This window comes from Cupressus sempervirens, chromosome 2, assembly GCF_028749045.1.
Source record: "Cupressus sempervirens isolate cs-2001-9-10 chromosome 2, ASM2874904v1, whole genome shotgun sequence".
In the NCBI taxonomy this organism is placed as follows: domain Eukaryota; kingdom Viridiplantae; phylum Streptophyta; class Pinopsida; order Cupressales; family Cupressaceae; genus Cupressus; species Cupressus sempervirens.
Window position 1 is genome coordinate 658,822,303 of NC_143119.1, and position 17,202 is coordinate 658,839,504.

Consider the following 17,202-nt stretch of genomic DNA (forward strand, 5'->3'; position numbering starts at 1 on the left):
GTCACAAAGAGGTTGAAGATGAGGGTATATGGATAAAATGGAAGGGAATCCATCCCAAGCATCACACCAAAACAAAGCCTGAGAACCTCCTTTACATATCCAGAACAGACCCCTCTTCACCAACATCGCACCTGTCTTCAAAGTATGCCAAACCATTGAGCCACGACCTTCAAGAGGAAGTGCAGAAACAGAGCAAGGATCAGCACCATGAAAATATTTATGAGTGATAATACGAGCCCAAAGTTGATGCTGTCCAGAGCACCATCGCCAATAAAGTTTAGCAGCCAAAGCTTGTCTACTCAATAGAGCAGAACGAAGACCAAGACCACCCTCCTTTTTAGGCCTACAAACAGTTGCCCAATTAACCAAGCTCCATTTAGTACTACGCAAATTACCACTCCAAAGGAATTGTCGAGAAAGAGCATCAAACTCCTTGAGAAAGTAAATAGGTGCAGCATGAACCATGCTTCTATAAGTAGGAAGAGCTTGGATAACAACTTGAAGAAGAGTAACCCGGGCAGCAGTAGAAAGCCATCTATGAGTCCAATGATTTACCTTATCCTGAAGCTTGGTAATCAAATTTTGCCAGAAGAGACGTGGCTGCCTGGAAACAGCAATAGGATTCAAAAGAAGTGAATCTATCTGAAACCGTAGGATACCAACAATCCTGTGCTGAATACAATCAGGAGTGTTAAAAAAGTAAATGAAAGATTTGTGCTCATTAACTTTCTGGCCTGAAGCTGCCAAATAAACGTCCAAAGCATGTCGAAAGGATTCAGCTTCCTTGATCCTAGCAAGACCGGCAAGAGCAGAATCATCAACAAATTGAAGATGGGAAAGAGAAGGTAAGCCATTACCCCACCGCCAGCCTTGAATAGAATTCTGGGACACCTGATGCTTAATGAATCTGCCCAAGCCTTCAGCCATGATGATGAATAGATATGGGGAGAGAGGGTCACCCTGGCAGAGGCCTCTAGAAGCACCAAATAGTTGTGAAGGTTGACCATTAATAAGAATAGAAAAAGAGGCAGAAGTAACGCAACTCATAATCCAACTCACCCAATCAGAGCTAAATCCAAAAGAAAGAAGAATACTCCTTAGGAAGCTCCATTTAACTCTATCGTAGGCCTTAGCCATATCCAGCTTAACAAACATGGCTCTCTCCCTTGAAGTAGCCATAGAGTGAATAGCCTCAGTAGCAATAACCACCCCATCCAAAATTTGTCTTCCAGCAACAAAACCACCTTGTTCTTCTAAGATAATAATGGGAAGCCACCTTTTCAGTCTCTCAGCAATCAGCTTAGTAATAACTTTGTAGACCACATTACATAAGGTAATTGGTCTAAAAAACTCCAATTGATTAGCACCCTCTCTCTTAGGAATAAAAGTCAAGAATGTAGAGTTCAAAGCTCGAAGCATCTGCTTGCTAGCATAGGATTCTTTAACCACCTCCAACAAATCATGATTAATGATGTCCCAAAATTCCTGAAAGAATTCAACTGGAAAACCATCAGGACCAGGAGCCTTCCCCTTAGGCATGCCAAAGACCACCGCCTCCAGCTCTTCCAAAGAGATAGGACGCATGAGATAATCATTCATTTCCTGAGTGATAAGGGAAGGAATACAGGACAAAATAATATTTTCTTCATTATCAGCAAGAGGAGAGTCCTCAGAGAAGAGGGTAGAGAAGTACGAAATAGCCTCCTGGAACAAAGCTGGCAAGGAATTCAGTTGGATACTTTGAGAATTAACCAAAGAAGAGATAGTGCTCTGATTCCGGCGAGATTGCACTGTTTTATGGAAAAAGGCAGTGTTTCGATCACCTTCCTAGAGCCAATCTACTCGAGCCTTTTGCTTCCAAAAAATTTCCTCTCGAAGTTCCCATTCTTCTAGAGCTCTAGAAGCAAGGGATTCAGCCTGGCCAAGATCCTTCGAGAAACCTCGATCTCTAATCTCCCTTGTGATGACATCAAGATTTTCTTGATCAAGCCTCTTCATAAAGTGAAGATTCCCAAAGCATTCCCTATTCCATATCTTGAGCTGCCTTTTAACATATTGAAGCCTTTTAGAAAATGAGAACATTGCAGTACCATATGCAGGGGCACCATCTTTCCACCAACAAAAAACAAAATCATGAAGAGAGGAGTCACGAAGCCACATCAATTGGAACTTAAAAGGAGGATGCTTCGGAACATAATCCCCTATAGCGAAAAATTTGATTGGCCAATGATCTGAACCCCTCCAATCAAGGATTTTTGAAGAGATAGTAAGGGTGCCACTAAGCCAGAAGCAAGAAACAAGAAATCTATCCAGGCGTTCTGAGATAGCAGCAACACCAGTCCTGCGATTATTCCAGGTATAGAGGCCATTAGAAGGCTTAACATCAGAGAGATGCAAAAGAGATGTGTTGCCGAAGAAGAGCAGAAGAAGGCCCCAATCTAGCCAAACCACCATGCTTCTCTTCCAAACTTAAAACTGAATTGAAGTCCCCTGCTAACACCCAAGGATGATAAGGATGACAATTTCTAACATATTGAATATGTTCCCAAAGTTCCTCCTTTCCCACAAGATCAACAGGTGCATACACATTAGTAACCATGATTACCTCTCCTGAGTCTAGAGCAGAAGCTACCATAGAGAGAGCTGAGCGAGAAGACATCCAGCCAAGAGGAGAAATTTTTTGAGGATCCCAAAATATAGCTAAACCACCAACACTGCCTGTTGCCCCAACACACTGGCATTGGCCACGAGACCAAATACTAGAGGCATGTTGGACCATAGACTCCATAGAGAGCTTAGTCTCTTGGATACAAAAAACATCAGGACTATGATCAACCACCAAGTTATGAATAGCCTTTTGTCTAAGGATGCTATTCAACCCCCTTACATTCCATGAGAGAATAATCATCATTGGGTAGATTTGGGAAAATGAGAATCCAAAGGTTTCACTGAACCCGACTCAATCAATATATCTCCTGTGAGTTTAATCTTCTCTTGGTCTGTTTTGCACCCACTCCTTAGAGGGGGAGAAGAAGAAGCCCGCTTAAAGGGTCGAGGCAGCAACCCCAAGGGGAGAGGGGATCCCTTGCCCTTACCTGATGGTAGCACATCCTTAACCAAGTCAACCAAAACAACATCATCATCTTCCAACACTGCAGGAGTCACCAGAGCCGCTGTCACAGGAGCTACAGGAACCTCACAATTCTGATATACTACAACTTGAGATGCCCCACAAACATCATTAGGAACAGATCTCTCATCTGGGCAAGCTGGATCAGAAGAGATAGGAGGAGGAATACCCTCCTCTAGAACCATACTATCCAGCACCTCAAAACGGTTAAAACCTGAATCAGATAATCTTTCTTTCAAAGGCCTCTTTTGACCACGTCCCTTAGCTCGAGGACGAACAGGGGTAAATCCATCCTTATCCTGCATTGGAGCCTTACCCTTACCTGTAGCATCTTGTGGATTCATCCCCTTGGTAGTATTAACCATTTGAGATTGTCCTTTCCCTGTAGTATCTGCCAAACCACCAGCATTTCCAGCTGTAGATCGATCCACTCCTTTGAAACTCGAGTTACGGGGGCACTGCCGCAGTAAATGACCATACTCATGACAAATCCGGCAACGGAAAGGGAGGGATTCATAATCTAACTGCTGCACCCAAGAAGAATCCCCCAGACAAATTTCCAAAGAATCTGGTAATGGGTTATTCAAATTAATTTCAACACAAATTCTAGCAAAAGAAATAACCTTTTTATCGAGGGTTTGATGTGCGATCGCAGCTGGCTTCCCCAACAAAGCAGCAATTTGTCGAAGGATGTCTTCACGCCAAAATTCCAAGGGAAGACGAGGCAAGCGAACCCAAACTGGCACTGTTGAAGGGAGATCCTCAGCAGAATTAAAACCTGAATGTCAAGGTTTGACAAATAACCCCACATTGTTGTAAAAATAAGGGCCTCCTTCAAAAACACGATCACGATCAGACATGCAAGAGAATACAACAAAAAAATAACTATTCCCTGCCAACATAATCTCCATATCGCCTTCCACCTGCCAAGAGCGGCGGATCCATGCCTCAAGAGCGGATAGGGAAATCCGGATTCCAAAAAATTTGCATATCAAAGCATGCTTTGTCCAATAATCAATGTCCTCCATTACAGCCGTTGGAGGAATAACCAGAACCGGGCGATCATGGCTACGCGGAAGACAACCATTAACTTTTTTCAGCTTGGAGCTCTCCCCTGAATAAAACGATTCAGATCGCATTGCATGCATAGTTGGAGAAGAACCATCTATTCTCACCAACGGAGAAGAAATCCCAGGCCCTGCCATGCAAACAATAAAACCCCCAATCCAAAATTGACTGCAGAAGATCTCCAAAAACACCGACGCAAATTATGTCCAGTAGCTAACAATCCAAACAGAACAGAAAAATAGTAAAGATCAAACACCAAGAACAGGCTAGGGGAAAAACCCTAGCCCAGCCGGCAGCCAACGCTTCTCAGAGACTCCATCCCGAAAACAAAATATGGGAATGAGAATATCCAATCTTCGGGACATCTTGGAAACGTATCTGGGACATCTGAAGTCTCCTGTCCCTAGACATCTCATAGGTGTTATTTTTCTGCAAGTAGCTGCTATTGCATATATTATTGCTTATTATGTTGAATACCCTAAATAAAAATCAGAACTGGAATTTCTGTGTTGGTGTTTCCATGTTTATTCATGTGGTGCTACTGTCATATTTATCCAACAATTCATATCCAAATTCATTTTGATATGTGGTTAATTTCAATGTATAAGGGTGTCTATAATCAGTGGTAATAACAGTATCACTATCCATTAAACAGCAATCATATTTGAAATATTTGATACATACGATTCATGTCTTAGTATTTAGTATTTGCAATCTTGCTATTTTAATAATCTGCAAAGTTCCATTTGAAATGTGATTCTTATATCTCTTTTCATAACTAGAGATTTTCAAGTATTATATGCATATCAACACTGGCCCTGGCTCTGCTGTCCCCCTGCCGTCCCAAAACATAGGCCCTTTGTCCCTTGTCCCACCATCCCCAATGGGCAGTGGAACACTGTCTTTTCGTAAACAATGGCCCTTCTTGGAGAACATGCTTCTCTTCCCTTCTTACAAGGATTGTTAAAAAAGTCTATAAAGTAACCCTTGGTATAGTGAAGTGAACTTGTGTTCAACACAGTTTTTTGTGCAAGCTGGTATAAACTAGACTAAATTCTGTCTGGAAAGTACGGTGGACTTCTATTGTACTGGTATAAGCCATGCAAGTGTGCATATACTTACTGTTCTAAATAATTCTGAATATCTATGAGAAGATGAAAGAATATATAATTGCATTGAAAATTATGTACAATATATCAAAAGTTCCATCAATTCTAGTTATGGAGGAATTACACTATAGAGATTCTGAAACAGACTCTGAATATTTTTGCTACGTGCCCATGTCTCTTAAAGCTTTCAGCTCATGATCCACATGTGAGATCAGCTATCAGAAGACACCTAGCATGTCCAACAAGTGGATATACTGTGACACTTTGAATCCAAACACATTCATTTATATAGCAGAAGGTTCCAAGCCAGTTAACATCTTACATAACCTCCATATATCTATCTAAAACAATTATTACTTCTTGGTGATAATATTTTTTTTTCGTTTCTCAAATAAAATGATATACATAAAATTGGTCATCACATAGCTGGAAGAAATCCATCAAATTATGTTCAATATGACCATCTGATATTCAAGCTGCTTGTGTCTTTTGGAGATTATATGATGAAATGTAGGATAATAATCTCAATTAAAAATGGGTCCGGCAAATTTCACTATTTTGAAATGCCAAATCCCTTTGTATAAATGCCTACAACAAAAAACTTGAAAAACAATTACAATTCCAACTGCATCAAATTTTTTAACCTTCCATTTGTATACCTTAAAATATTGTCAAAAAGCATGAAAAATGAGGGTTCAACTATCCGAGCTCAGACCAAGGAAAAGAGAAACAAATTCAACAGGTCTCCTGTGGCACACCATCCAAACATAACTAATTCTTCCTCCTGCCATAGATTACATCTTCTAGACAAAAGAGAACTAGGTACCACTCAAAGATAATGGTGGAAAACAAGCAAATGTTTGTGCGGAAAGATCTGCTGGTGTTCGACTTTGAACTTTATTTTAGCCTCAGAAGATCCATAGGTGCAGATAAACCAATCCCCAGAATATTCTTGGGATAGAAAGAGCGTGCAAAATTAGGACTTGCCATGAATAAGAAGCAAGAAATTATTTGCTAGAGAAATAGCAGTTTCCTAACTGCTTTGAAATTTTGTATATTTGAATAATTTTTGACTTCTTGATTCGGAAAACTTTTCCTTTCCAATAAACCAGGGAGCGCTTGCAAGGAAAAAAATGATATAAATAATGAAGCCAAAGGCCTGCCCTATCTATAATTGAACGATGATTACAAAAATTTTGGCCCAATTTGAAAGATCTGTTCAATGTTATATTTCGATGGTAATAAGCATAGCTGAAAACTTCAGAATTCTTTCAGAAAAGAACATTATGCTATACAGCAATCAATCTTACTTTGACTGTGTTAAGATCACCTCTTTTGAAGTAGCCTCTATATCTGAGGATTGCAACTCTAGCAGCTTTTTTTCTTCTTCATTTGTGGTAGAGACAGAAGCATTAGGACGAGGCTTAGTAGTTGACTGTTGATAAAGAACTCCTCCAACCATGCATATTAACAGCCCAATAGTTCCTACAAGTGTCGCATGGTTCTCCCATATGACGAGATTTATTACAACAGTAAGAAGCTTATTCACAATACCTAAAACTGTAAAACCTGTGGCAGATATGCTCTTGCGACAGGAAAATCCAAAAAATGAAATTGACAATCCAAACAAACAGGAAAGCCCAACTGGTAACAATACTTCTAAAGAATACCAATTGGTTTCTTCTGAACTGTCATGCTTCAACTTCTTCAACTCACCCATGATGAGTAGCTCCAATGGGAAGAGAAAAAATGCTTCCAGGTTATTATATAGCACCAGACCCCAAGTATTAAGCCCGATTGTCATGACAACATGCTTTATATAGACAAAGTCTATTGTCATACTTACCAAGTATGCCAAGGCCCAACTATATGCCATGACAGTGAAATGATAATCTGTTATAACATATAGCACACCACCTCCAAAAATAATAGCTAGTGAGCTCCATGTTTTGACAGTGGGCCAAGGCTGCTTCAAGTACAAAGCTTCACCAATAGCAACAAAGATAGGAACAGCAGAGCGAAAAACAATGAATGTGTCAACATTTGCATGAAGCAGCAACTCACTATTTGTAAAGAGAGACATATAGAATATTAAGGCAGCTGGTAGAAACCTCCACATTGTATTTAGGTCAAGCTTATCATGTTGCAAATATTTTAGCTGACCAAGGATAACGACTGCCATAAAACTTGTCAAGTATTGCAAAGCTGTCAAAGCTCCTGGGTATGGAAATTTCATAATTGCCCATTTGTTGATAATGGATAACAAAGAAGCAGAAATACAATACCCAGCTGCAATTCCATAAACAGAAGCTTCTTGCCACAGATTTTGAATTTTCACAAGCCATGGATTCTCAGGTTCTTTTCCAATTTCCATATCCTTTTCTCGTCGCTCATCTTCTGTGCTCTCAGGCAATGGTGACAACATCTGTAAAACAAGCTTTAAACAATATCCCATCAATCAGAAGGAAGATTCATGGTTAGTGAAAAGCTAAGAAGCTTCCAGTGAAATGGCTAATATAAACATTCCAGTAGATATGGGAACCAATGAAACCTCCACAATAAGCACAAGATGACAATTTATGGGCATAGCTTTCCTGTATCACAAAAAATCCTATGGCATCTTAAGTTTGCAATGTATCCATACTATTCATTGAAGTTTGTTTATCAATGATCATAGTGAATGAAGGAATGAAAGCCTAATAAGGAAGCCAATTGTCAGAAACATTCACTGCTCAAGGGCCTGATCACAACAACTTTGCCAAACCATAACAAGATTTAAAACAAGCATCATGATTGATACAATCCAGATATGCAGTCTGGCAAGGAATTCATAAACAGAAATATAATGTCGAATTAAAAAAAATGAAATATGTCTACATGAGAAAAAAATAAAATCCTTGGATCTCAAATTGTTGAACTACATTTTGTAAGTTTGTAATTATGCAGGGGAACCAAATGTAAGAAATGCCAATAAGTAACGGTCTCTAGAATTCCTAGCATCATCATCGATACAATCTGGAGGCCAAGCAAAGCAATCATTAAGAAAAACAAAGACTTTTGTGTACAAACATACATGCAAGGCTTGTTCAATATGCAAGATTGGGTTCAAAATCTACACTGGAGAAAGAACGAAGTCCTTTAAGTTTAGAATATGTGTAGTTAAGAAAGATTTTTAAGTCCTTGGATTCCTTATCATTGAGCCACACTTGGTAGCTTGAAAACTTTTAGTACAAAGGAATCATAAAATTTGAATGGCAGTTACCGAGTATGCTGGTCAACATTATATAACATGTTAACTTATAGAAATAAATTGATAAAAATTGACAATAGCAAACTCTAACAAAAAATAGGCCATCAATTCACACCCTGCTTAGAAGCAAATTGTTCTCAATTTGTGCTATAGATTGAGTCTGGAGACATCACTGCTCAATAGTGATTGAGGGATCCACTAAACATGCAAATAAAAGCTTCCTCTTCTGCTTACAAAATGTGTTACAGTCTGCTTGCATGCAGTCGTCCTATAGCCTGTCCTTCAATCCAATAGCATACCCTCTAGAAATGGAGGCAGGAAATCTAGAAGAACATCCTTGGGACAAATTAAAAAATAATAATAATCTCCTCTACATGGACAGCTAAGTGAATGCCCAGATAACCAAAAGGTTGAGAAGCATTTAGTCCAATTTTCTGTAGGATGATATGCATACTGTATCTTATAAGCTACATCTAGTAATGCTGTCGTTTCTTGAATCTTTGTCTCTCATCTGAAATGATGGCAGATCATATTTTGAATGTGAAGTCTTAAAGATAATTTTATGTAGGGTTTGAAGAGAATATTCTCGACTCTGGCATGTAACTATACTAACTTCTACCAGAAATCTTCTCTTACTCCTTTCATTGATGTAATGTGCAAGGAACAAGAGGATAATGGGAAGTTCATATTATGAATGGCATTAAAGCACATGACATGGTTACAAGACTTGAAAGAAATGTAAAAATGGAGATATATGATTCCCCTACTATAGCGATCCAAGATGATGTGTAGAAATTAATCATTTATCCTATTGTAATCTAGACTGAAGGTATAATCATGAAACATGGAGCAAGGATCCTTCTTACTACCAATTCAAAGAAGTAGAATATTGCATGTTCTGTTAAAAAGCGGTTAAGAAATTACCAATCTCTATTCAACAAGACAGCAGCAGAAACTGAAGTGTGCCCACAAATGCTAAAAGAACAATTTCAGAATGCTTAAAATATCTTGCCATAAGAATGATGAGGCGGGTGCTCATAAAATCCACCAAAATAGATTTTTAGGATCTTGTACAAGCCACGCTCCAGATCCTAATGCATGAACTCATTCCACAAAGACCACCTGCTCATTAATTATCCTGAATGCTCTTTTACATGGACATACAATAAAAATATCACTAAAGATGTTGCAAAATCTTGTGGCTTTGAAATGGTCCATCCCACGTGAGGAGAAAGAAGTCTATAGGTTTATAAAATTTTCTGTTATGCACAAGAGCTTCAACTAATAAGAAATTCAATCTCGTAATTCAGAACATGGAAAAGTTGCACACAATGGCTAATGCAAAGCTGAGATAATGGCTCTAATCTGTAGACTATAAGGATTAAGCAATTTAACCCTGATTATTATTAATTACTGCAAATGTGTAGAGTGCTAGCATAACGGCTGCTGCAGTTGGCATCTCCATGCTAATAAATGAACAAGCTAAAATTAAAATTAAGAGTGTTTGCTTGTGGGTTTAGACTGACATTTGTCAAGTTGCCACCATTGATGCTCTGTATTCTAGATGATTTTCTTGTCAACAACCAAGGTCAATGCTAAAGTAATAGGGTCTAAAAATGATAAAACCACCCAATGCAAGATGGTGGGGTGACCTGCTTACTATAATAAACTTGCACTCGCTCTGAAACGATGAATCATGGATATGATATGCCGTACAGGATAGAAGAAAATTAATTACAGAAACCCTAATATATTTAATAAACTGACATAGAACTCTCAGTTTAACAAGTAAAAGCAATGTTCTGCATTTAACGGTGTTCTATAAAACTTTTAAATCAAATCCAAAGACATAAGTTTAACTCACAGTTATAAACGATCCTGCCCAGGTGTGTGGTGGCGACTATTTTAAAACTTGACCACTCTTATCCTTTTCTCAGTCCCTGGTCGCCAGTGAATGCTAGTGTTTATATGGCGAAGTAGTTGAAGCGAGCCAAGTGGGAAGAAGTTAGGCGTTGAATCTTGTTTTCTCAACGCTGATGATAAGATCTGCCCAGTCATTTGCACCCGTTTGCATTTACTGGTCGTGAATTTCTGCCCACCTAGATTGTGATCAGCATAGTCTTTTCTTGGTTTGGATGCCAAAATCATCTAACATAGCCGTGAGTTGCAAGGACAACGCTATTCCATGGATCTGATATTGCAGATCCAGTGCTAAACCTTCGGAATTTGGTCTGAATTGCGCCTTCCACGATATTCTGGAATGCTGAATCGCCCGAGACAGCTCCAGCGCCCTCCTATTCACAAAAAAAATCGCATAGAAATCGTTTCTGGATTAGGTAAGGACTACATTGTACTTAGAGGAAACGATGTGCTTGGCCGCCGTAAAACATACTGGTGCAATACAAGCTCGGCCTGCAAATCAACTGACAGATTGGAGTAGCTGTCCAGACGTCGCGAGTTCAAATCCAATGCACCTCACAAGAATGCTATGGCCTGAAATGTATTCAAGTATCACAGTGTTTGGTCAAACCCTGAAGTGGGAATCTAAATTATTCCTCCAGGAATAAGTTTCACAAGTCTATGCGTTACCCGATTCGCCCAAGAGAGATTTAATTGCAATGACAGATTCCAAGAGCAAAATAATACCTAGTTCTCCTAAGAAAGAACTACTTACAATGACAGATTCCCAGATTATATGAGTGGAACATAACATAACTGCGAGTAAATCATTCAGACAATTTAGCAGAAAAAGAAAGAATGAAATTACCTTAAGCAAAACTTCCCTTTATTTTGAAGCCTTGTAAGGGGCCTGCAAAAGTTCAAAAATCTTCTAAAACTAAATCACAGGAAAAGCTTTATATCTAAGGCAAGATTAGGATTAATATTGTGGAGCATACCTCTGGTTAAAGAGATTCTGTAGTTCAGCAGTAAAGAATGAAGTGCTCAAAGCTCAGTTTTGGCCCTACAACATTTATCCCACGCTCGATCTTGCCGAAGAAAAAATAACTCAAAAGCTTTTCCCATCTCTGTGCATCTTGATCACAAATAAGCCGAGCTTAATTGCAGTGAACGGTGGAAGCTTTTATATTTGTGCAAAAAGGAATTGTTGGGACACCCGTTTCAACATGCACATTTTGAGGGCATTACACTAAATTCCCAAAAACATTGACAAAAACCTACGGTTATAATGATTCGTATGTAACAATGTTTGACAAAGCGAAATAGCTAAATTGGGAGAGACACCATAGCGATTTTATTTGAGGTCTATGATGTCCCAACTCGCCGAATATTTCTCACTATTTTTTCCATATATTGATGTTGTCAGTCAAACAAAAAACAATAATGAAATTTAGAATAGTGAAAATTGTATGAATGTTGAAAAATATGGAAGAAAACATCATAGTCATAAACATAAACATGTTTAGAGTGTATTGGAATGAAATTTGGAGTTAAAACATTTTGTATTAAAATTACAATGGAAATTTTGTGTGTTAATTTATTCGTATAATGGAGGAGTCACATGTTGAAATGCGAATCTTTAGGGATACATAAAATTCAAAGTGATTTTGAAGATTTTTGAATTATGTTTGTGGATTCAATTGTGTCGTTATTTTTTGCATCAACGTTTCAAATCACACTCTGTGATCAATTATCAAAATGAATGATAAAGATCAAAAGGTGATGCAAAAAATGACACAATTGAATTCGGAAACATCATTATAAGATTATCTATGGATTGTGGAAATTTGTTTTCTCTTTGGAGATTTTACTTATAAATAAAAAGAACCATGAAATAGTCCCAAACAATCTATAGATTTCAAGCACAAACTTTATAAATATCTAAAATAATGGACACAAGAAGTATATTGTCTAAGGGATAGATTAATCCCTGCAATGAGAAGTAGGTTCATGCATTCCAAGCAAGGATAAACATAAGCAAATAAATGTAGGGAAAAGTGGTTGACAATAAAGGAAGTTAAAGTCTTGCAAGACATCAAATGTAAAATTGAGGTAGAGGTGTATGATCTCCTAAATGTTGTCTTATCATTTGTTGGGTGCAAGGTTTGAAAGGATTATCTTATTAGACAACTTTGATCTTAAATTAAAAGTTTGGAAATCTAAGAAATTCTTGGAAGATGCCTTAAAAAATAATCAATTAGTAACCATTCATTCCATTCAACTTATATACATAAGTAAATAAGAATAACACACCCGACATTAGGATTTTTATGTATAAAACCTAATGCAAGAAAAACAAAGGTGAGAATTAGACTCACCATATGAAAAATTGATTACATAGTTATAGGCCAGAGGCCAGGGCATTCACTACTCTTATATGGACTTGCAACTTAAGGCACACAGCCTTAGGGAAAAGTACAAGGACTTGATAATCTTTCAAGGTCTCTTTGTTTAAGGCAAGTTACAACATAAATGATTGCAAAAAATAATTGTGCTTGAATTGAATAGAAGTAATTTATTTGAAATGTTGATTATAGTTTGTTGTTCATAAATTTGTAAGTGACTTCATCACTGCTTGTTTACACATTTACAGTTTATAGTGGAAAATGGTGAGCAATGATTGTTAGAGTAAAAGGTTAATTTAATTTCATTTATTAAATTACCTTTACTCCCTTCTTAAGATTTCACTTTATGCACTTTGCATTTTTATTTAATAATTAATTAGTAATTATTAAATGTCATTTACCTCTTAGGGTTTCCCTTTTAGGTTTACGATATATTTCTATAAGGATTGATCTTTTGTAATTATCATTCATTCTATTCATTTCTGAAATACAATTTGCATATTTTCAAAGCAAAACCCTTGCCTCTTCTTGTCTTTTTCTTCTCTGTGATAGGTTCTTGCATGTAGATATTTTCTAGGCTTTGTGGATTTGTATTGCTCAAATCATTATAGATATCATAGTCGAATCTATTGTAGCTTGTTTAGTATTTGGAGAAATAGAAGAACGAAGATTTGACCACATAGATTTGTGTAATGATCCCATCTTTTGGCTTTCACGTTCTCCAAAGTCTAAGTGGAGGATAAGAAAAAATTAAATTAATTTCTTATAAAGTCATTAAATAAATTAAAATTAAAAGGTGGCTTTATATTTAATTAATTTAATTAATTATTGTATTACAAAGGAGATGCGTCTAGAGTGTGTATTAATTATTGGAAAGGTGGAGGCCTCTAGAAGCACAATTAATTATTGCAAGAGAGGAGTTTCTAGAGAGTGCATTAATTATTGGACGGGGGAAGCTTCTAGCACTTGCAATTAATTAATGTTTTAGTTCTTTCTAGAAGGGTGAAGGAATAGGATAAATAGGGGTGAGAGTCTCATTGTTTAGCATGGGATTATTATATCGGATGATTGTGAATTGCATTTGATAAGAGTTTGGATGTGTGAATCACATATCTTTCTTGGCATTAGAGGACGTTCATCCTCTCTTGTAACATTCTAAACGTCATTCCCTTAGGGTTTGGCCTTTGGAATACATCTCTTTGTACTTGATTGCAGCATTTTTAGAATTAATATAATTTCAGCAGTTGATTCAGCTTTTGGGCATTCCTGGGTGTCCATTATAGTGGTATCAGAGCTATAAGTCCTGCCATCCTATGGAGATCATATTGATAGCTGGATAAAGATGTATATTAGTCCAGATCAAGATGTGATGTTCAGACAGTTATTGGGTACATTAGAGAAGGGGCAACGTATGCAACAGGAGCAGAATAGGATGCTACAGGAGCAGAATAGGCGAATGGATATGATGTTGCAGCTTATGGCTAGACAAATGGGCATCAACATTGATGATTTGTACGTAGCTCCAGAGCAGAAGGTAGTCGATTTCTCAGGTGGGATCAAGACACGTATAGAGCCAGCCAGCTATGGTGTTGGTGATGTTGGCATTTTGACAGAGTCAGTAGAGACATGTGTGCAAAGTCAGGAGACCACATATGAAGCCTTGTTAGGGGATGATGACGTAGCAATAGTGGAATTAGGAGAATGCGAGGATACTATCATATCAGCAGCCACTTCTATGTCAGTTGAAGCATCTAATGAGGAGTTTAATGGTATGAATGCAGTGGTTGATGTATTTTCTAATGAAGCCACACATGTTAATGATTATGAGTTTTCATCAACTACAAATTCAGTTCAGTTTTCTGTTGCAACAGTTAATGTTGTTCCTATGTCCATATATTTCGATGCGGCAATACCTATTGTTGATACAGTTAGCATGAGTACATATGGTTCACCTACAACTACATCTTTTTCAATGCATGATGGTGATAATATGCATTCCAATCCAATATATATTATGTGGATGGATAAAGGGAAGAAGACGTTTCATAGATCTTCTATGGAGTTGCCTTATGATGACATTCTAACTTCATCAGCACAAGTTTTGAATGTTAGGCTACAGGGGTTGGTCCTGATGATGTAGGTTTGCAATTGGTTTAACTTTCATATGGATATCACATATTGGGATCCAGGTGGAGGTTGGAGTCCATTATGTTACTTAATTGCTTGAGGACAAGCAATTTCAAGGAGGACGGATTTGTAATGATCCCATCTTTTGGCCTTCACGTTCTCCAAAGTCTAAGTGGAGGATAAGAAAAAATTAAATTAATTTCTTATAAAGTCATTAAATAAATTAAAATTAAAAGGTGGCTTTATATTTAATTAATTTAATTAATTATTGTATTATAAAGGAGATGCGTCTAGAGTGTGTAATAATTATTGAAAAGGTGGAAGCCTCTAGAAGCACAATTAATTATTGCAAGAGAGGAGTTTCTAGAGAGTGCATTAATTATTGGACGGGGGAAGCTTCTAGCACTTGCAATTAATTAATGTTTTAATTCTTTCTAGAAGGGTGAAGGAATAGGATAAATAGGGGTGAGAGTCTCATTGTTTAGCATGGGATTATTGTATCGGATGGTTGTGAATTGCATTTGATAAGAGTTTGGATGTGTGAATCACATATCTTTTTTGGCATTAGAGGACGTTCATCCTCTCTTGTAACATTCTAGATGTCATTCCCTTAGGTTTTGGCCTTTGGAATACATCTCTTTGTACTTGATTGCAGTATTTTTAGAATTAATATAATTTCAGCAGTTGATTCAGCTTTTGGGCATTCCTGGGTGTCCATTACAATTTGGTGTTTTCAGGTATTTTTGTGAAAATAGGGGAGTCTTTGATTTTTGAAGCACTTTGAGGCCAAACAAACCTTACAGTCGGATTCAGAAGGCATCAAAACCCCCATTTTCATATAAAGTTTGTTGATTTTGGACAACGTTGATCTAGGAGGCAATTTTTTTTTGCATAACAGGGTCATACTCTACACACAATCCAAAAAACAATTGCAAAAAATTGTATTTTTGGCCCACGGTGGTTGAAAATACCACTAGCGATCCCAACAACCGCTAGCGGTCATCCAAACCACTGTGGTTGTCTTCTGGCTGGTAGCTCTACTTCACCCACCCATCATCATTTTTATCGCTCAACCATGGGGTCATCACTCCTCTTTCTAGCTCTGCCCCCCTAGCCATGGTCATGTGGGGGCCAAGGGCTATTTGGTTTAGCCCCCAAACAATTTTAAGGGCTTTGCATTTTTTTCTTCTTCTTATGGGGACCCTGTCATTTGTTTGTGATATCTTGAGCAGACAGGGGTCTATTTTTTATCCAAAAGAAGTGTCCAAAAGCTAGTTTAGAGATAGAGACAATAGTGTAGGTATTTTTTAGATTTTTTTCCTTGTTTGGTACTTATTTTTGCACTTGAATTCTATTGATGTTTTCTATCTTTCGGGGGGCATAACTTGTTCGTTATAGCTCCATTTTCAATCTAGAAAAAGTGTCAAAAAGCTCTTCTCGAGAACTTTCTAGATTATCTATCATTTTACCATTTATATGACGTATTTGTGATTCACATCTGAATCTTTTTTTCTCTTTTCTCGATTACACATTCCTTCAATAAGCTAGGGTTTAGTTATTTGCATTATGGGGGATGTTTTTATATTACTTTCTATTATTATATCTACATATCAGAAAACTTCAAAAATCCTTCTAGAATAATGGCTAAGACCTCTTCTTGTCTAGTATTTCTAAACCCACATAACTATCATACATAGAAATCCCATATGCAACGGCTTCTCCATTCAAAGGGTTTGTGGTCTTGTCTAGATACAATGGAGCTAGTTTTTTAGAGTCAATACTAGAATTTGTAGCACAAGAATAAGATGGATGAAGCCATGGCTATGATTTCTTTAAGTGCTTTAGACAACTTATAGTTTCATCTTGATGAGTGTTCCACTCCTCAAGGAATGTGGGACAAATTTAATGACTTGTTTGGCACCATCAATGAGTTCAAAGCACTTTAGATTAAGGCAGAGCTTGCTTCTCTTATACATGATGAATTTATGTCTATTGAGGACTTTCTTATGAGGTTCAAACAATAGAGATCTTTATTGCAGGGTTTTGGGAAAGGCAAGACTAACACTGAGTGCATCTACATGATTCTTTCTAAGCTTCATGGAAACTTTTAGATTTTCACCTCTACCTTCTATTCCACCAAAGATGCTTTGGGTAATAGATTTACCATGCCATCCTTTGAGGTTTTTTGTGATTGTTTGACTCAAGATCATGCTA

At 37.4% G+C, this 17,202-nt stretch overlaps 1 protein-coding gene across 4 annotated transcripts; it reads right to left on the bottom strand.

The window, feature by feature from the left end:
- Positions 1-6,446: 6,446 nt before the first annotated feature.
- LOC149575099 (GDP-mannose transporter GONST3-like) lies at positions 6,447-11,615 on the bottom strand. Of its 4 annotated transcripts, none has more exons than XM_089814960.1 (5): positions 11,455-11,615; positions 11,325-11,366; positions 10,950-11,050; positions 10,422-10,851; positions 6,447-7,732 (listed from the first exon to the last, which is right to left on the bottom strand). In XM_089814960.1, exon 5 carries the CDS (start codon positions 7,730-7,732, stop codon positions 6,614-6,616), a length of 1,119 nt encoding a protein of 372 aa, XP_089671086.1. In that variant the 5' UTR covers positions 10,422-10,851; positions 10,950-11,050; positions 11,325-11,366; positions 11,455-11,615; the 3' UTR covers positions 6,447-6,613. The 4 variants fall into 4 exon arrangements, with proteins under 4 accessions (XP_089671086.1, XP_089671087.1, XP_089671088.1 ...); XM_089814961.1 differs by having other exon boundaries at positions 6,447-7,744; XM_089814962.1 differs by lacking the exon at positions 11,325-11,366.
- Between the last annotated feature and the right edge of the window lie 5,587 nt (positions 11,616-17,202).

Excerpts from the sequence above, each read along its gene's own strand:
- LOC149575099 (XM_089814962.1), bottom strand. The coding sequence starts at position 7,732 with ATGTTGTCACCATTGCCTGAGAGCACAGAAGATGAGCGACGAGAAAAG.